Source organism: Eptatretus burgeri, chromosome 5, assembly GCF_056783735.1.
Source record: "Eptatretus burgeri isolate ZD-2024b chromosome 5, Ebu_testis_v1, whole genome shotgun sequence".
Lineage (NCBI taxonomy): Eukaryota > Metazoa > Chordata > Myxini > Myxiniformes > Myxinidae > Eptatretus > Eptatretus burgeri.
In genome coordinates, this window is record NC_140965.1 from 48979655 (window position 1) to 49000664 (window position 21010).

Sequence of the window (21010 nt, forward strand, 5' to 3'; positions counted from 1 at the left end):
CTGCACGTATCGCCGACGAACTCGTGGCGTAGCCTGTTAAAAACCTGCCGCTCGCCGATACAAATCATAAGCGCCTGAAAATTGGAAGTGTCAACATCGTAGTCACACCTTGACGATTTAGCCAGCGTTTGCCGACCTATGAAAAATGTGTCTAAAACGTTGGCACACGTCGAATACGGTATGGGTAAGTTGTGTATACGTTAAGAGCACGCTGAAAAACGATGAAGTACACTGTCATATTTCGTGGTACGTCTCGTACGTCGTGAAATTTCAAGCATGCTGAAAATTTTACGACGTACTCGCAGTATGGCTCACACGTTCCGCTACGCTGGGAATAAGTTGTAGGCACGATATGCGATCGTTGACACACGTCGACACAAGTTCCTTAGAAGTTACTCATAAGTCGAAACACGTCGAGGTAATGTTTAGCATACCCGAAACTTATTTTCTCCGTCAAGGCACATTTTATTTTTTTTTCTCCTTGGCTCCGTGACGAAATATCTGAAGTAGTTGTTGTTGGTTTTTTTTTTTTTTTTAGTCTATCACGAATTTTAAAACATATTCAGACATTTGCTTTTAAGTTTCAACGTTGACGTGACAATATACTCAAACAGAAAATATTCACAGAGGAGGAACTAAGAATAAGACATGAGCAAACTGAAGAGGCAATCGGACGTGATGTAACGGCACGTGACGAAATATCGGAAGTTATTGTTGTTGATTTTTTTTTTTTTAAACGCTGCCAATACGCCATTATACGGTAGCTGTAAATTAGAAACACGTTCTGTGGTCGTCCGGAAGACGTCAACCAAATACGTCTACATACGTCAATATGCGTTGGAGGTACGTTACACAAAGGTTCAAAGCACGTTACTCATAGGTTAGAAATAAGTTTTGGGTACGCTTAGCATTACCTCGACGTGTTTCGACTTGTGAGTAACTTACAAGTAACGTGCCTCGACGTGTGTCAACGATCGCATAACGTGTGTCGACGTGTGTCAACGATCGTGTAACGTGCCTACAACACGTTATTCATAGGTTACAAATAAGTTTCGGGTACGCTAATCATTACCTCGACGCGTTTCGACTTATGAGTAACTTACAAGTAACGTGTGTCAACGTGTGTCAACGATCGCATAACGTGCCTACAACTTATGGCCAGTGTAGCGTAAGGTGTGAGTCATACGCTGGCATACATCATAAAATTTCAAGCATGCTAAAATTTGCGGACAACCGCAAGGTACAACGATGAAAGCCAGCGTACTACGACGTATGGCAGTGTTTTTCAGCGTGCTCTTAACGTATACAAACTTATCCACAACGTATTCGACGTGTGCCGGCGTTTTAGCCCAATTTTGCATACGTCAGGCATACCTTGGCTAAATCGTCAAGGTGTGACAGGGCCTTTATCAGTTTTTCCGTCGATATGCCTGGTGTTGGTGCAGTGGTTAGGGCAACGGCTTGGGATCCAAAAGGTCCTGAGCTCAAACCCCGTTGGGCCACTGAATTTTATATTTATATATATTTATATATATATATATATATATATATATATATATATATATATATATATATATATATATATATATATATATATATATATATAAAAAATTCAGTCAACCCCCTGGTGTTATACTTCTTGATATATATATATATATATATATATATATATATATATATATATATATATATATATATATATATATATATATATATATATATACTCAGCCTGTCATCCTTCCGAGGTCGGCGAAATGAGTACCAGTGTACTGGGCCTGGTGTATGCCCCGGTTAGAATAGGTGTACCATATCCCTGTGTGTCGTAAGAGGCGACCAGGGTTGCGTCAGGAAGGGCATCCAGCGTAAAACCTGTGCCAAATCATTATGCGGATCATTGATCCACTGTGGTGACCCAAAACGGGAGCAGCCGAAAGAAGAAGAAGGAAGATGTTGGGTAGTCGATCCAGTCAAAAAAAAATTTTTTGAAATATGTTCTACCCTTATTATCACTTTTTCCGTCGATATGTTTGTCTGTCTGTTGGGTAGTCAATCCAGTCGAAAAAATTTTTTGAAATTTGTTCTACCCTTATTATCAGCTTTTCCGTCGATATGTTTGTCTGTCTGTCTGTTCGGTCCAGTGCTCTGTTAACACAATGGCTATTTCAATGAAACTTGGTTAGTAGGTTCATACCATGACCTAGTTGTGTGCAAATGAGAACCTTTGCTATGGACATCACCGTTGCCAAGCAATGGGACTTTGAAATTTTTGAAAAATCATTAAAAATATATTTTTTCGAAAATCAAAAATCGGGCCACGAGCGACTGTGGGCAGTACATTCAGCCATATTGTCAAAAATTTCCAGCCGGATCCTATGAAAACTGTCGGAGAAGATAGACTTTGAATGAACCCTGGTCGAAAACAATAAAAAAACGAAGTTCGTTATATCTCAGAGACTGAGTCAGATATACATGAAACTGGTATGGTAGGTTCATGGTATGTCCTAGTTATGTGTGAGAAAGAACCGTTGCTATGGACCCCTCCGTTGCCTAGCAACGGCCGAAAAACCTCTAAATGTGGGGGTATTTTAACGAAAAAACAATCTGCAGCATTAACCCTTGAAGCTAGAATCATGAATTTTCTTGTGCTTAATCCTCAGGTCATTCCCCCATCGAACGGGCCCATCGTGTCAGGTTCTATTGAGTAGGCGACTACCCATGTCCGCCTACCGGCTTGTATGTATGTACGTGTGTATGTGTGTACATCTGAAAAACATAGAAAACTAGAAGGGCACTCTTCGATGTCACAACATCACCAGATATGCCTCCGCTGACATCATTCCATCATTATACCTACTTGTACCAAGTTTGATTTAGGATTCAAAATATTAAATAATTCTGACTGCCAGATTATGCATCCGATCAGGTTGAAATTTAGAACGTATATTCTACCTGAGTATTCCATCATAATTGTGACGTTTCACATGAAGCAGCTCAAGAGAATAATTTTTTTTTCGTTCAATCCAAGACAGCTGCCAGACCATGTGACCTATTAATTCTTCATGAACACTCTAGTATCCCCAAGGCTTGGGGAACATGTGGGTGAAGTTTAGGGAATGCTGCTCCTTCCTATGTCTGTGTGTATTAAAAGCAAACCTAAAGAAATTCCATCTTCAGTCTCCTGATTAATTGTATACGATAATGGATTCAGTAGAAAATGACAAAGCATTTCATATATAATACAGATACGCCGATACAATCACAAGACAAAGATCACCAAACCACTTCTTTGTCCATAGGAGAAAAATGTCGCCATATTCGCAGCAGGGCTTGGAGAGGATGGGCATAAAGCCGAGAGTAGTCTCGATAATAAGTCATTGCTAGCTCATGCTACCTGCCTGGTTCATTAACCACACTCTCCAGGGCTATGAATCGAGTGCTGAGTTGCCTTCACTGTGCCTAATGATTGCATTTCCTCCCACTCAGCATCGCTGTATAGGCCTCGAAGGAAAGATATTCACCACCATAACATATGTCGGCATATGTCGAGGCTCATAACACAATAGATTTTCAGGCCCATGGTCGAGGCCCATGCAATGCCTGATCCACGAGACCATGCCAGCCCAAATAATTTTTTGAAATATCATGATATATAATCGTTTTTGATCCCTATCTCACAATGGCAAAGAACCACTTTAAAAATTAAATAATTATCGTATCCGGATTCGGATCTGTCACCGAAATCGAACCAATTCATCCTTTCCACACACCAAACATTCCCACCGATTTTCATCCGAATCCGTCCATAACTTTTTGAGATATCTTCCTAGATATTGGTTCAGCCCAATCTCTCAATGGTGGAGAATCAGTTAAAAAATTCTAGTCGTCAGATTTGGATCTTCGCCAAAATCTAATCAGTTCGTAGTTGTCACACACCAAACCTGCCCAGCAAATTTCATCAAGATCCGTTCATAACTTTATGATATATCCTGCACACAGACAGACAAACAAACAGACAGACAGGGGAGAAAACATAACCTCCTTCGACCTTCAGTGGCGGAGGTAATTCTTAGACCTTAAAGCTACAGGTCAAATCAATGCGAGAAACGCTGCTTTGATAATTATGTATGTACTCGGTGTAATGGCTAATGGTTTTTAATTTTTAAAAAAATGTAAGAATCATCGATTTAAAATTTTTAGGTGGGTTTCATCAAGCGTGTGTGTTCACGTGTCAATGATCATTTATGCCAAGGAGGCCATGACTTAAATTGAAGCAAAAGTCACATTTTAAAACATAATTACTAGATGCGATCATTATCAGTTCATAAAAAAAAATTAATGCATCACGAAGCAGCAAATATAACATCAGCAAATTTACCAATAATGTATCCCAAGGTGGTGATGCGTCTCTGTGATTGGCTGTTGAGCAAATTGCACGTCACTAATGCATTTGTGAGTCCGCGACCAGCTCCTAAACATGAGGCCATGTACTAGAAGGAACTAGTCACCGCTTACCTTCGTTATGTAAGCAAGACACAATGTTGCACATGGTCCTCAGGGAAATGTTAAATTTCTGGATGGAAGTTGCAATGCGATGACACACGCGCACAAGGAAATTTGGTACAGGAAGAGGTCATTCGGACCATCATACCTGCGCGAACCAATGCCAGTTTCATTACCCACCCACACCTAAGGTACCTACCATCCAAACAAACCAATAACCCCATACCCCTCTATCTCCATTGCATCTAGGTACCATCTAGGTACACTGCATCATATACAAATCCCATTTTAACATCTCCACCCTCTCTGCTGCCACTACTTTACTTTGGGAGACCATTCCACACATTAACCACTCAAGAATTCAAAGATCCCTGCATTAAAACTGTCCAAACTCTCCTCTTTACCCTCAAGGCATGGCCGCTGGTCCTAATATTGTCCACTCTACTGAAAAAAAAAACTCCACTGCACATATCTTGTCCACACCCTTCATGAAATTAAACATCTCCATCAGATTCCCTGCAAATGATAACTGTGGATAATAATTAATCAGTTTGGCATACTCATCAAGTAATTAATGGAAGTATGCTTCACAAGGAGAAATGTGCTTCACAAAGGTGTTAAATGAACGATCCTAATATGGCAACCTTTTATAGGTGACACAAAAAGCATTTGAGGTGCCCTCCTGCAGGTACACTGATTGAGATATAGCATTGATATGAGGAGCCAAATTTAAAAAGATATATATTATCCTTGTAATTTTGTTACGTCATGGTACATCAGGAAAAAGGTCATTGTAGAAAACAAGAATCAATAAAATCCATGGCAGTAAAATAGTGCAAGGCATGAGATAATGTACCATGCCGATTGAATGGTTACCGTACACAAGTGATCAAATTATTCAGCAAGTTAATGTACCATGTTTTAGCTCAAGTAACCCATTTTGAAGGAGCTGAAACATTCGCACAATGGAACTAGCAACAGAATTAGTCATTATAATGAGATGGCCGCAGAGAGGACCAGCGGGAAGGGACTGGGAAGGACACGAGGAAATGTACAGTCCTCGAGTCTTTGTTTTTATTTGCAAGGAAAACTTTGAAATCTCAGCAGTGCGAAACCTTCCCTTGCACAAGTATGAAAATTGATCATGTCGTACAGCCATACTGTTATAATAATTCACTGTAAAGGATCAAGCAACTCTCGCAAGGCATGAGTTCGTATGGCTGGTTCTAGCAAAAGGAAGATTTACAGCTTTTTTGGAAGAAAACGATGATCACCTTTTATTAACAATGTTCAATGTTCATTTCTAGGAGAAGCAATATAATTGTGCTTTTCTTTGTTCTCCTTTCCCGACAAAAAAAGGAGGTTCTGCTCGAACGTTGATTGCGATGAAGTCGATCAAGGATTGTCTTTACCTCCGCCACCGAAGATGGATGATCTTTATGTTTTCACCTGATCGTTTTGTCTTTATGTCAGTCTGTAAGTTGGCTATCTCAAAAGTGTTGTGGATGGATTCGGACGAAAGTTTGGTGGAGAGCTTGGGTGTGTGAAATGGACGAATTGATTCGATTTTGGTGAAGGTCAGAATCAGGATTCAGATAGGAGAATTTTTTAATTGTTCAAAGTGATTCTTCACCGTTGAGAGATTCAGACAAAAACGATATGTAGCCTGATATCTCAAAAGGTTGTGGATGGATTATGCCAAAACGTGGTGGATGAGTTGGGGAGGTGACACGCTGATTTGATTTTGGTTCAGGTCCAGATCCAGATCCGGCCTATCAGTGGGATACAAAACGTAAACTTTGCACTCTACCGAGTGCCGTTCTAGTTGTTTTTGTTTTTAGTATCATGTTCATCCATTTCACTGACAGACAGACAGAATGATCACAGGTATTACAAATCATTTTGGCTGTACTCTTCATGATGTAGTGCACGTTGATGTTTTCAATTGCTGGAAGTTCCACCTGTCATTCTCTCTTAATTCTAAAGTAATTAATTTAAATTAAAACAGCTGGTTGGATGAGCCGAGCCATTTTATCGCAGCTCGGGTAAGTTTGTCGCATCCTGTGCCTGGGTGGGTGCTGACCGAGACTGAGGGGCTCAGAGCACCCTCCACATCTTTGTGGGTGGCCCGTATCCCCCTACCCACACACCATGGGGAAGGGGCTGAGAAGAAGGGCAGAGGAAGAAGCTCTGACCTTCTGACATTCATCAGGTGGGGAGCGGACCATCCAGCATGACTGCCCCCCTGAATGGTGGTGAGCCAGGCAGTGGTTCATTGACCCACACTGTTTGGTGGCCACGGAGCTGATTGGGTCAGGATAAGCACAGTTGATTGGCTGAGTCTGTTTCGAAACGCGAGTGGGGCATATCATTGGCAGGCACCTGCTGGGTGCTGATGACAACACAGTGAAGGTGGGGAGGAAACCACGAGTCCTTACAGATGGGGGTGTTGTGACCTCTCTCTCACTCTGTGACCTCTCTCTCACTATCTGACTTTCTGTCGCTACACCCGTCCTTTACAGATGTACAATACAATCCTAAGTCACTTTGGGGAGCTTTGACACTGCCTCCAGCATGGCGTGCCATTCTGGGACAAACTGCCAGCCCTTCCATTATCTCGGCCGGTTCAGTGTGCATCTTCTTTTTCTTCTTTCATATGCAACATATGTTTGAGGAGAGCATCATTTTCTGTAGATGTGGCTTTGCCACTAATGCACTGCCGCACGGAAGGTTAAAGCAGCAATATGGAATTTGGCTAAGGTGCTGGCCGTACGTAGCTCGGCAATCCAGTGTGTGGGGGTCTTAGTTAGGTGTTACTTTACTTGTATTGGTTCACGAGTCAGTAAGTGACCACTATATTCGTTATTGTTGTGCGTCTGTCTGTCTGTCTGTCTGTCTTTCCCGATCATAGCTCCGTGGGTTTTGATCAGATCCTGATAAAATTAGGGTGCAAGGTTTATATCATGATCTAGTTGTGTTTTCCGGAGAATGGGCGTGCTGCGCCCATTATAGGCGGAGCCACGCCCAAAAAACGTGTTTTTAGGGGGTAGCCGGTTTCAAGTTACATCTTCTCCGAGGGGGTTTGTCGAATCTGGCAGGGGTTTTGGTATTTGGTTAGCCCAATGGCACCTGCATAGCCCCACGGAGCTCGATTTTTCATTTTCATCCCAAGGTCAAGGTCACAAGGTCACAAATTTAGAAAATGTCAAAAAAAAATCAATAAATTTGGCAACAAGCTCCTATGGTTTTCAACTGTTTCGAATGGAAGTTGGTATGCAAGTAGTGCTCTTCGAGTACTACAACTTTCATCATTTACGTTTTTCCCGATTCCCGCCAGTTTGCCCATGGCGTCCCCTCGAAGGTCAAAAATTAAAAAAAAAAAGGCGAACCGTGTACATTGCTCGTGAACCATCACCGTCTCCAGACTTGTTAAGTATCGTGTTTATTAAATGTTTCTTCGTGGTCAGGATTTTGTGCCATCTGTCTTGTTCATTGTTAAATTGTTATTTCTAAAGAGACGTACATGTTGTGACTGACCGTTTTGCCATGCTGGGTTTATTGGGGTATTTTTGTATACATTGTCGAGGCTCATATGAGAGCTAACAGACAACGCACAGCAAGGGGGGGAATGAGATAAGAGGGGCAGGAGAGGAAAGGACAAAACAGCGGGGAACAAAGACATTAGGAGATCTGTGGAATGGAGAGGGATGGGGGTGGGGAACATGGGGTATACAAGATGGACACCACAGGGACTTTCACGAAGGAAAGCAGGGAATTTGAAGGAGGTGAGTTTGGGGTGGATTAACGGGGGTAGAAAAGATCAAGGTTTTTGATGGGGGACGATAAGAGGTGGTGGTGAACTGCTGTTTTGAAGGCATGGAGGAAAGAATGGGATTTAAGAGTGTGTAAGTTTATTCCATAGGCGGGAAAAAAGAGGAATGAAAGAGTGACGGTGAGCAATGATTCGTGATTTTGGTAGTTTTACCAGAATGGGTTTGTTGGCGGACCTTGAGTGCCCTGCGAAAATATGGTGGGGACATATCGCAGACAGAGCGGGGGGGGGGGGGAAGAGCGACACCAGAGAGCAGACGGTAGAACACAGAAAGACCATCGACCTGCCTGCTGTGAGAGAGTAAGAGGCCCAAAGACTCAGCCTCATCGTGGGAGACACCAATGATCCTAAATGCCTTGGACTCCACAGCGTGAAGCCGAGAAAGGTGGGAGGCAGGAGCACCAGCCCAGAGGGGAGAGCAGTACTCCATCAGGCTGCGGATGAAAGCTTTGTATGTTGTCAGGAGCTCAGGTGGGCCAAGGAAGGACTTTGCATGATGGAAGATTCCAAGTCGGCGACTGGCTTTGGAGGCCAGGTTTGAAATGTGGCTTTCCCAGGAAAGATCATGGCAGATAGTGAGACCCAGAAGCTTTAATGAAAGGACTTCTTCCAGGGGATTGTTGAGAAAGTAGATGGGGGGGGGGGTTCTAAACAGTCCTTTCGGGGAGACATAGTGAGAGAGTGAGATTTGTCAAGATTGAAAGACATGTTCCACGTGTTGGACCAGTTTGTGATTTTATGCAGATCTGCAGAGAGCGAAGATGCTGCGGCTTGCCGGTCTGGGGATGACAGATGGTACGACAGAGAGTGGAGACATCAGCAAAGAGATAAAGAGGATTTTCCAGAGAGTCGGAGAGATCATTGATGAAAACCAGAGAAAGAACAGGGCCCAGAATGCTGCCTTGAGGAACTCCAACCAAGACAGGAAGAGGGGATGAAAGAACTCCATTTAGGGCCACATGTTGGCTGCGAGAGGAGAGGAAGTCTGCAAGCCTTGAGTGGAGATGCCTTCGATACCATAGGAAGAGAGTTTGGTGAGCAGCAGGGCAGGATGCCAGACCATGTCAAACGCATGTGATATGTCTGGGGATATGGCTCTGATTTCATGACTGGCATTGAGGACCTCCATCTATTGTTGAGAGAGCAGAATCAGCATATCCAGGGTAGAGTGACCTGGTCAGAAACCAAATTCATGATCGGAAATCAAGCCATTGAAGAAGAGGAAGGATTTAATGTCTGAAGCGATGATGGATACCAAAACCTTTCTGATGAGAAGGCTGATTGGTCTGTAGTTGCAGGGATCTGTTTTTGCACCTTTCTTTTGCAGGGCGGTAATGATTGCTGATTTCCAAGCAGATGGCAGATGACCTTGAGCAAATGAGAGGGTGAATACAACAGAGAGAGAGGGTGACAAAGAGCAGAGGAGCAGGTTTTAGGACACGTGGGCTGATGCCGTCTGGACCGGTTGCAGAATCTGAGTCGAGGTTTGACAGCTAGCTATCCACCTTGTCAGGAGAAAAGGACACAGAGTCCAGGAACAGTTGGGTGCAACTGGGTTAGGCGGGTAAAGAAAGCGATGGGTTTAGGACACAAGATTTAGCTGCAAACACCGAGTTTAGGCATTCAGCCTTTTCATGTGTGGTATCAGCATGGTGGCCATTTGAGGTAAGGGAGGGGATGGAGGGAACAAACACCAGAAACAGATTTGGTTGGATGCCACCAGGATTTGGAGGAGGGAGAGAGGTTTGAGGGTTCAGACTTGAGATGAGAAAGATGTTGTTTTCTGGCTCTCCTGAGGGTAGACAAACACTTGTTCCAAGCTTTAAGGAAGAAACTGAGATTACCCTCAGTTGGGTTTGCTTTCCATGAGGCAAAAGGCAAGTTTTTTCAGGACAACTGCCTCGCCACAAGCTTTAGTGAACTATGGGCGGGAGGAAGGGTCGGACAACTGCAGACGAGAAGGGATAAATCTGTGCATGAGAGAAAGCAGTCATATTTGGGTTTAATTGGCATTCTTGGAGGCCTAAGTTGTCCACAATTTTGATTTATAACTGGCATGGTGCCAGACTGCGCCAAAGCACAGAGCGATGTCAAAGCTTGCCATCAGTCTACGAGTAAAAATGACTGCTTGGTATAATCCCCGGAGCTGGACTCCAGTGTGGTCAACAACTGCTCAATTGTGACTATCAGGGTGCTTTCCATCCATGCAACAACACATCTCTTTCTGTAGGAACCCCAATAAAAAGGACCAAAGCATACAGTCATTGATGACTAAGGTGAGTAAAGTATCTGGCTTTGTGGTGACTAATTTTACGACACTAACTGAGCTGTTGTGCTTGTGAGCAAAATTGAGAGTAAAGCTTATATAATGTGATGTAATTATTTATCAAAGTAATTTTAAATTGACACGATTTTTCGAACATTATCTTCAAACAAGTTTCCAGCATTATATTCAAATTATTTTGAAGAACTGAGGAGTGTTTCACTTTCACGTCTCTTCCTCCATCGCCCTTAACCCCACGCTCTTTCCCATCTGGAGGGCAGTAAAGTTCCACGTGAGCGCGCAGCTCCAGGCAGTGAAAGGCATTCACTCTCATCCCATCAACACATGGCAACCTGCAATGCATTGCTATTAACTTGGGTTGCTCATTGCCTGATGCACCCTCGAGCAATTCAATTTTCACAATAAGATAACCCTTCGGAGACACATCCAGACTTTGCCATGTGCTTCTCGTTAAGTCAGCACCGCTGGGACAAAACCCACCTTTTAATATTCTATGGATGCATCACACATGCAGTGAGCGTGAACAGGACTGTGTTCTCATTACAATTGCCCTGCAGCAACCTTGATATTTTCAGAAGAAGAAAAAAATTCCCATCATCTGCTAAAATAATTTGCTTTGATTTTCGACACACTAGATTGCCTTATCGACAATGACAGGAAATCTTAATAGAGCATTACCGAAGCAACCTTTATGTTCATTAGCCTTGAGAGAATTGTGCGAGAGGTGTCGTAGGGATGCAAAACAGCAAAGGCGGATGGAAAGTTCCAATGTTTTTAGAAGTCGTAACGTCGAGTACAGCGCAAAGAAAAATATGATCTGCAACCTGTACTCGTATCACTCAGGTGAAAGAGAAAACGTTTCCACGATAAAAGAAGAATATAATCTGAATTCACCGAAGATGACGACATGGAAAATCTTTACTTTGAGATGGAAATAATATATTATTACTTTTGTGATGAAATAGTTTAGAGCTGTCGAAAAATTTAATGTACAACCCAGGCTAAAGGCGCCGTCACACCTTGACGATTCAGCCAGCAATGGTAACGTATAAAAATGGATGTAAAACGTTGGCGTACGCTGAAATTTTGATGTTTTTTTTTTTAAGTTTCGGTCGTATTCATAACGTGTTGGTCGTATGCATAACATATTAGTAACGGGCACAGAACGTTTCGTTGTCTTATCGATAACTTATACCAACGAATGCTTAGCCTGTGGTCGGCGTTCACAACCCATGCCCAATGATAGTTTAACTTAGGCATAGCGCTGCACGTATCGCCGACAAACTCGTGGCTTAGCCTGTTTAAAACCTGCCTGGTCAGGTCAGGTATGGGAGCATGTGCCAGAACAGCGCGTCGCTGCGTCCACTTTCCGCCGGTACTCCAGGGGCCTCCGTCTGGCCATCCCCCAGGCAGATGCCAGGCCCATCGCCATCTCCTTGAGATGATGGTCAACCTGCTGCAACCACGAGGCACGTGGTCGGTCCACTGGCCTCCTCCACTCACGAGACTCCCCCGCTGAGAGAATCTGGTGAGGAGGATCAGCGTCAGGAAAACGAGCCACATGTTCATACAGCCGAAACTGACGCTCACAGACAATGCAGGTAACAAATCTCATCCGAGTCTCTCTCAGCAACCGCTCGTTGGACACAAAATCTGACCAGCGATAGCCAAGGATTCTCTGAAGACACCTGGTACCAAAGGAATTAAGTCTCCGTCTCAGATCCTTGATCAGAGTCCAAGTCTCGCATCAATATAGCAAGACTGGAAGTACCAAGGACCTGAAGACTCGGACTTTCATCCTCCCGCACAGGTACCGGCAGCGCCACACCCCATGATCCAGTGAATCCATGACTCCCCAGGCCCGACCCAGTCGTCTATTGACCTCTGACTCGCAGCCAGCAGAGACATGAATATCACTGCCAAGGTAAGTGAATCTCTCCATGACCTCAACATCCTCACCACAAACAGACACAGACAGGACAGCAGCATTCAAGCATTCCAGCAAGCACTCTAACGAAACGGTTGATAAGGAACAGCTGGCTGGGTCATGCTAAACACCGTCTGGATCACCCTTCCCTTTCCAGAGAGGAACAACAAGGCCCCTCTTCCAGTCAGTTGGGATGATGCCTGTGTTCCAGGCAGAGCACAGAACTGCATGCAATGACACGAGTGCAGCATTTCCACCAGCCTTGAGAAGTTCAGCATGGATGCCACAGATCCCTGGAGCTTTGCTCCGTTTCAACCGGTTCACCGCAGCCTGTGTTTCCACAAGCGAAGGTGGACAACAGTTGATTTGAGGGTCAGCAACAGGGATTGTAACACCCTTGATGTCCAACTCGACAGCTGGGGGATCAGCCCGGTACAACTGCTCAAATTAACCGGCCCAGCGAGCCTTCACTTCAGACTCCTGTGTCAAGAGCCTACCACTCTCTGCTCCAACTGCAGTGCTCCGAGGGATGGGCTTGGATGAACGCAATGCGCGAATTCCCCTGGAAGCGGGACGAGAATCACCTGTGCACAGGTGATGCTCTACCCCCTCACAGATTCCTCGCACATAGGCCTCCTTGTCCACCCTCAGTGCACGTACAGTTTTACGCCTCAGCTCCCTGAACAGCTCAGCTCTGCAATTCAGCCAAGCCCTGCGACTCTGGTCAATGGTATCCAGTGTCCCTTGAGAGACAAAATTCTTCTTTGCCCTGCGGTGAGTTCCAATACATCCACCGGCAACATCAAGGATGGTGGTCTTGAAGGCACTCCACAACTCTTCAGGACCCCCCAAAGCACCCAGACCCCCCAAGTGTCCACTCAGCCTGTTCGCAAATTCCTCAGCTACTCTCTCATCCCTGAGCTTGCCAACATCCAGCCTCGGCTGGGATGGTACCATTCTCCAGGATTTAAGGTGCAGCTTTAGAGTTGCTACAACAAGCCTGTGGTCAGTATTGAGGAACTGAGCACTCCGCTAGACCCTGCAGTTCTGGATCATCCTCCAGCGACCGTGAATGAGGACATGGTCAATCTCCTTTGCCACACCGCCAGCGTTGGAATACCAAGTCCAGCGATGAGCTTGTGGGCGCTGAAACCATGAACCAGCCACCCTAAGTCCATGACTTCTTGCAAAGTCAAGGAACTTAGTGCTATTCTGGTTCATAGTTCCTGACCCATGGGGACCAACACACATCTCATAACCATCCCTATCAGTTCCAGTCGATGCATTGAAATCCCCCAAGACTAGAAGTGTATCTCGTCTGGGGCACTGATCAACCACAGACTCGAGTGTGGCGTAGAATGCATCCTTCACGGTGAGATCACTCGCCTCAGTCGGAGCATAAACAGAGACCAGGGAAATGACACCTAAGGAGTGATGAATCCTTAATCTCATAATACGCTCATTGACCGGTGTTACCTCAATTATCATTGGGGTCAGCTTATTGGAACACAGCTACAGCAACTCCTTGAGTATGGTAACCATCAGAGCGACCAGACCAATAGTAGGTGTAACCACCCACCATTATCTCGCCGCAATCCGGTCTCCGAACCTCAGAGAGAGCTGCAATCCCGATGTCCAAACGCTTGAGCTCAGATGATAACAAAGACAGTTGATCATCCTCTCTTAGGGATAGGACATTCCAGGCACCCACCCGAAGGGACCGCCTCAGGTTAACCCAAGGAGACCGCCGTCTGGTGGACGACACCTCAGCACCACTCCGACACACTCTCCCGCAATCTGACCCAGGGATGTTACCCCGTGGTTTCCCTCCTATCATCAAAGATTGGGGGTCCTGAAGACTTTGCCCCAATCCCGTCATCCGGTGAGCTGCCCTGCGAAGGGAGGTGCACAGGAGGTACTCCCACGGAGTGGGTTTTCAGATTTTTTTGCGTTTTTGTGTTTTGCGGAATGAAGGGTTTTACGGTGGCCGGAGTGCAAATCCTGCCACCAACCTTCTGATAAAAAAGTAACCCAACTGCAGGAGGACGTCCGCAGACACAGTTGGGCACTTGATATGGATGGCCGTTGGCTCACAAGGAGCTCCTCCGCCCTTTGACAGGTTTTGTTTTTAATCCTGCTGGGTGTCCATATCCAAACACCCTCCTCACCAGAAAACCTGGTGGGGGAGACGGTTTAGTCGCCGACAACCCGACCATGGAACAGGTTAGTACAGGTTTACATGGTACCTGTAGCAGGTCACAGATCTAACCTGACCTGACTAGATACACCTTGCTCAGACCGAGAAAAACCTTCCGCACGCCGATTTAAATCATAACCGCCTGAAAATTGAAAGTGTCAACCACGCAGTCACACCTTGACAATTTAGCCAGCGTATGCCGACCTATGAAAAATTTGCCGAACCAAGTGGGCACACGTCGAATACGTTATGGGTAAGTTGTGTATACGTTAAGAGCACGCTGAAAAACTATGAAGTACGCTGTCATATTTCGTGGTACGTCTCATACGTCGTGAAATTTCAAGCATGCTGAAAATTTTATGACGTACTCGCCGTATGGCTCACACGTTCCGCTACGCTGGGAATAATTTGTAGGCACGATATGCGATCGTTGACACATGTCAACACACGTTACTTGTAAGTTACTCATAAGTCGAAACACGTCGAGGTAATGTTTAGCTTTCCCGAAACTTATTTTCTCCGTCAAGGCACATTTTCTTTTTTTCTCCTTGGCTGGTCCTTTTCTCCTTTCTCCTCCATTCTTCCTTTTTTTTCTCCACATTTCTCCTTCTCTCCTTTTTCTCCTTTTCTCTCCTTTTTTTCTCCTGAAGGCACGTGACGAAATATCTGAAGTTGTTGTTGTTGTTGTTTTTGTTTTATTATTATTTTTTTTTTTAGTCTATCACGAATTTTAAAATACATTTGGACATTTGCTTTTAAGTTTCGACGTTGACGTGACAATATCCTCAAACAGAAAATATTCACAGAGGAGGAACGAAGAATAAGACATGAGCAAACTGAAGAGGCAATCGGACGTGATGTAACGGCACGTGACGAAATATCAGAAGTTATTGTTGTTGATTTTTTTAAACGCTGCCAATACGCCATTTTACGGTAGCTGTAAATTAGAAACACGTTCAGTAAGTTCTGTGGTCGTCCGGAAGACGTCAATCAAATACGTCTACATACGTCAATATGCGTTGGAGGTACGTTACACATAGGTTCAAAGCACGTTACTCATAGGTTATAAATAAGTTTTGGGTACGCTAAGCATTACCTTGACGTGTTTCGACTTATGAGTAACTTACAGGTAGCGTGTGTCGACATGTGCCAACGATCGCATAACGTGACTACAACTTATGGCCAGCGTAGCGGAACGTGTGAGTCATACGCCGGCATATGTCGTAAAATTTCAAGCATGCTAAAATTTGAGGACAACCGCAAAGTACAACGATGAAAGCCAGCGTACTACGACGTATGGCAGTGTTTTTCAGCGTGCTCTTAACGTATACAAACTTACTCATAACGTATTCGACGTGTGCCAGCGTTTTAGATAAATTTTTCATAAGTCGGCATACGCTGGCTAAATCGTCAAGGTGTGACAGGGCCTTTAGCAAAGTACAGTATTGTGGATTCGACAAACAAAACTTTGGATATGAGCATCCTAAGCCATAATTTGTCTTTTTCAGCAGCATGGACCATCACTTCAACTTATGTACAGATGGCTGTCTCCTTCAAAAAGAGCTCAAAGAGGACTGAGAGCAGACTCACATATTTGCTTAGTACTTCCGGGAACATCTATGGGAGATCAGAACAAGAACATCATGTGGGAATTGTCAATTTATCCTCCACATCAGATCAGACAGAGAGAAGCCTGCCGAGTAACAGTGGTCTTCAAAGCTGTTTGCTTGTGGCTTTTCCAATAACAATTACCCTCGAGCAATTGAACCACCTACTTGGCATGGTCTTTCCACAAGTAAGGCCTGACGGGTCTTCAAAGGCCTGTGAGAATACTCAAGTGCTAAAAAAATTAATCTTCAACCATTGGCACAGTTTTCAATAGAGACCAATTTTGCATGTGTTGACTCACCACAGTGGGATATAATTTGAATTATAAGGAATTAAATTATCAAAGTGTTCGAATGTCCATTGAAGAGCAACGTTTCTGTGAAGAATCGATCCTGGGTAGGCTGCCATTGCATTCACGATGTGGAGATCTCCACTGAACAGCAAGGCTTTACAAACTACACCACCAAGCCGCTCGTATCATATACAAGTAACTACCACCCATCGCTTCACTGATGGGAATACGAAGGGGGGGGGAAGAAAGAAGGGGGATAGAGAGAGGATTGGGAGAGAAAGAGAGGGGAAAGAATGAAGAGGGGGAAAGGGAAAGAAAGAAGAGGAAGGGGGAGTGAGGATGGGCAAGGAGAGGGAATGCAGCATGAGGGGAGGGGAAGAAAGCATGAGGGGAGGTGAATAAAAGGCAGCATGAGAAGAGGGGAAGGCAACGTGCTGGGGCATTTCTGGGGCAAAAGTGCTTTCACTCGTCGATTGCGAGAGCAAACTTGCTGCTGTTGCAGACTTTGGTTTCTTTAAATCCGTATTCTTAACCATCACTAATAGGTACTCTCTCTGGTGTTTGATTTTCAAATGTTTCAGCATATTGGACGTGTTACAGCGACGAGCAATGTCAACTGAACAAAGTGAGCATGCAACTTTCGGACTGTCTTCTTTAACCTTCCCAAAAATACTTCCAAACTGCACTTCTGGACCTTTTGAATGACATGTTGTCAAAACTTTTTCAGTCGATGTATTGCTTATCTATCCATCAGTAAAGCAATCGGCACGCTTTACCAGCCAACTCTAAATGCCTTGATCTTCATTGAAAAGGAACATGTGTTTGGGGACGTGTTTCGTTTGCAATTTACTTCCTTTTGCTACTACATTACAAATGGGGCATACTGTGGGCGTGTTCCTTTTAAATTAATACATTACTTGGTCATGTGTAACCAGAACATGCCCAACAGGAGCGAAAAAAATTTCCCTGAAAAAAAAACACTTCTTTCTCTGAAGAAGGAATTACTTGGAATCGATGTCGATTCCGGTTCACTTTTCTCTATTCATTTCGATTCCATGGTTGGAATTGTGAAATTTGGAGTTGTTGTAATTGATTCCACCCACCGCTATGAAGCATTCAAGCAAGCACTCTAACGAAACGGTTGATAAGGAACGGCTGGCTGGGTCATGCTAAACACCGTCTGGAGATGACTGGAGATGACCAGAGATGTCTGAGTGTAAAACAATGTCCGAATTGGACAAATGACCACTTTTTTTAGCAGTTAAAACTGCTGCTAAGTTCAATTCCAGAGTTTAAACTTCGAAATTCGGTTTAGGTTAAGGGGTTCTAGAGCTTATCGCATTTCAGCTGTAATGCTTATACATGTCCAGAGTTGTATGGGGATGGAAGGGGGAGGGAATGCAAATGTGCGGCTGAGCGTTAATTATGATTCATACCGTCTCATCAAAATGATTCTGCATAGAATAACAATGCAGATGGAAACAAATTAATGTCTGAAATACATTTTCTACCGGTCATACTATAAACCCCACTTGGAGCCAAACACCTTCCGGATACGTCCGGAAACAAACACCATCCGGAGATAAACACTGCCCAGACACGTCATACACAATAGATATAGGAGTCCGAGAACTCTTGCAATGTCTGCTTGGCTTTTCCTTTTCACCTCAATATCCTTAACGATTTGCAATTTCAGTACAAGTGAAAGATTGGATCTTTTAGTTTTGGATTTTCCTGCTGAAGCCAAATTGTGACAGCGGTCGAGCTGTCACCTGGAGTAATGTTTGCGATCCAATAAGATACTAATAAACATGCCATCCACCACATCCCATATTTCTCCAAGTCTCCTTAAATTTTGGTCCTGAGCTCCACTGCTGGTGTGTCCCACCCCACCCCCACCCAACCCCCCTTTACTACTGTTCTTTTAATTCTGTTACATCCTCATTCATTCCGTGTTCTACCTACTTTATGAGCCTCAACACTATTAACGATTGTGGGGAGTAGGGGGTGAGGAGACAAGGCAGTTTTAGGGTGAGCAATGAACAAACCCCGAGAGTGCATTTACCTTTTGATGACACACAGACATCAAATTCACAACACAGGTATCCAATTGCAAAATCCATTCCTCAGCTACCTCCCATTCCAGCCACTATCCATGTACCCCTCTATCCCTAATAGTTATGGTACCAAATGCAACTAAATTTTAAACATATCGACTGTTTCTGTTGCCACTACCTTTCATACGCCTGATGTTGGCTTAATGGTTAGGGTGGCGGACTTTGGATCCAAGGGTCCTGAGTTCAAATCCCACTCAACTGTTGAATTAATACCAGGTGGGGTTAACTCAGCCTGTCATCCTTCTGAGGTTGGCAAAATGAGTGTCAGCATGCTGGTATCCTGGTATCCTGTGTCGGAGTAGCGACCTGTCCAGGATTGTGACCAATAGCCAAGGAGACTGCTTCGGAAGCACCAACGCTCAGCCCAGAATATGGTCCCAATTTGCCTTTCATGGGAATCTATTCCATGCATTAAGTACTCTGAGTGAAAGACCCTTGCCTTACTACTGTCTTAACCCATCCCTTCTTTATTCTCTGGATCTGGCTCCTGGTCCTGTCACTATTCTGCTTAAAAACTCATCTGCAATTATTTTGTCTACCCCTTCATTATCTTAAACATCTCTATCAGATCTCCAGATAACCGCCTCCTTTCTCATGTATAAAGCCCTGTCTCCTTCAGCTGCTCATCATAGCTTCATCTACCTCGGCCTGGAATCAATCTAGTCACTCTACTGGCGCAGCCTTTTGTTATCTGCTTACTCTTGTATCTATTACCACACCGAGAACCTTCTCCTGTGTGACATGCTCCAAGACTGCCCGATGCATTATGTTGTCCCTATTTTCATTACCCTTAACCATCCACAGAAGCTTAAATTGCATTATGTAAAACTACATGTACCAATCTTTTGCACAATCTTAGAATGTATCTCGACTTTCCTGATTCAGATCATCCCCCTATCTTATATCGGACCATACCTCAAAGCTTTGTGTCATGTGAAAATTTGAAAAGCCGACTCTTAACCCCATTATCCAAATCTTTGATACAAATTATGAACAATAACGGTCCCAGCACCGATCCCTGGGGCTCCACACCCAGCCCGACATCCTCCCACTCACGACCAAATTTTGCTTCCGATCACTAATCAAGTTTCCAATTTAGCTAGCAACTCTACCAACCACTCAATTAGCCCTCACCTTAGCAAACAGCCTTCTGAATATCTACAGTAGATATCATGATATCCACGATCATAAAATACAGGTTGTTTTTTCGTTTAAACATTTTAGACTTATAAGCTCCCGAGCTCAAATCACATATTTTTGTTCGACCAATGTGAATTCAAGATATCACACTGCATCACTGTGTTAATACCCTATCAAGGCATCTATGCTGTGACAGTTCAAAAATCAGTGAAGCATTTTGTCTTGAATAAATAAACTCACAACAATACTCATTGGTATTTCAATTCAGATCTTTCGGGAGCTTTATTGTAATTATACACAACTAGTACGTGCCCGTAAAAAAAAAATAATAACAATTAAAAAAAATTATTCGCAATTTATTTTTAATACCCAATTATTCAATTAGCGCCAACGTATTTTACCTTTTCGCAATGTCGTGGCAAGGACAAACAAAAAGAGAAGAGAAGAGAGAGAAAAAAATTATTTCCTGGTTCGGCGCATACCAGCACTCTGATGTTCCCGAAATTTATACACCGTCTAATATAAAAAGGATCATAACTTGGGCTATTGTGTTTATCTATAAATGCGCATAAGAAATCGAGAAATTATTAGAATACACGAAGTCATCACTCTCCGGAAGCCCGTACGTTGTAACCCGTAATGGGGGAACGTGGCTATGCTTCCCTTCCCCATCGGCCACGCCCACGCAATAACGTGTCTTGCCATTGGTTTGGTAAATAAATGGCCATAACTTGGGAAGCACTTGTCCGATTAATATCAAACCTTGAAAAGGCACATCCTCGGGTCCCCAGCAATATACCTGGTAAGTTTCAATTAGATCGGACCAGAGGTTGTCGAGAAATAGCAGTCACACACACACACACACACACACACACACACACACACACACACACACACACACACACACACACACTGCTGGAATTATAGATAGATGAAGCAATCAGGATGCATGTACTCCCAGGATGCCGTAAAAAAGACGACGGCTAGCTTACCAGCAGGCACGTATTATTTGTGTCCAGCAGGGTGTCCGTCACCTCCAACAACCCATCTTCAACGAGCTTCTGCAAAACCATGCAGAATGTGCCCACCAACCTGAGGAACAAGCCCAGATCG

General features: G+C 44.1%; 1 protein-coding gene across 6 annotated transcripts in view; it reads right to left on the reverse strand.

The window, feature by feature from the left end:
• LOC147026391 (otoferlin-like) overlaps positions 1 to 21010 on the reverse strand; it is a 241570-nt gene that overhangs the window by 146299 nt on the left and 74261 nt on the right. For all 6 annotated transcript variants that reach the window (XM_085881790.1, XM_085881793.1, XM_085881789.1 and 3 more), the window contains exon 4: positions 20890 to 20989. In XM_085881790.1, coding sequence (XP_085737916.1) covers positions 20890 to 20989 — 100 coding nt within the window. The remainder of the gene's footprint in view (positions 1 to 20889; positions 20990 to 21010) is intronic.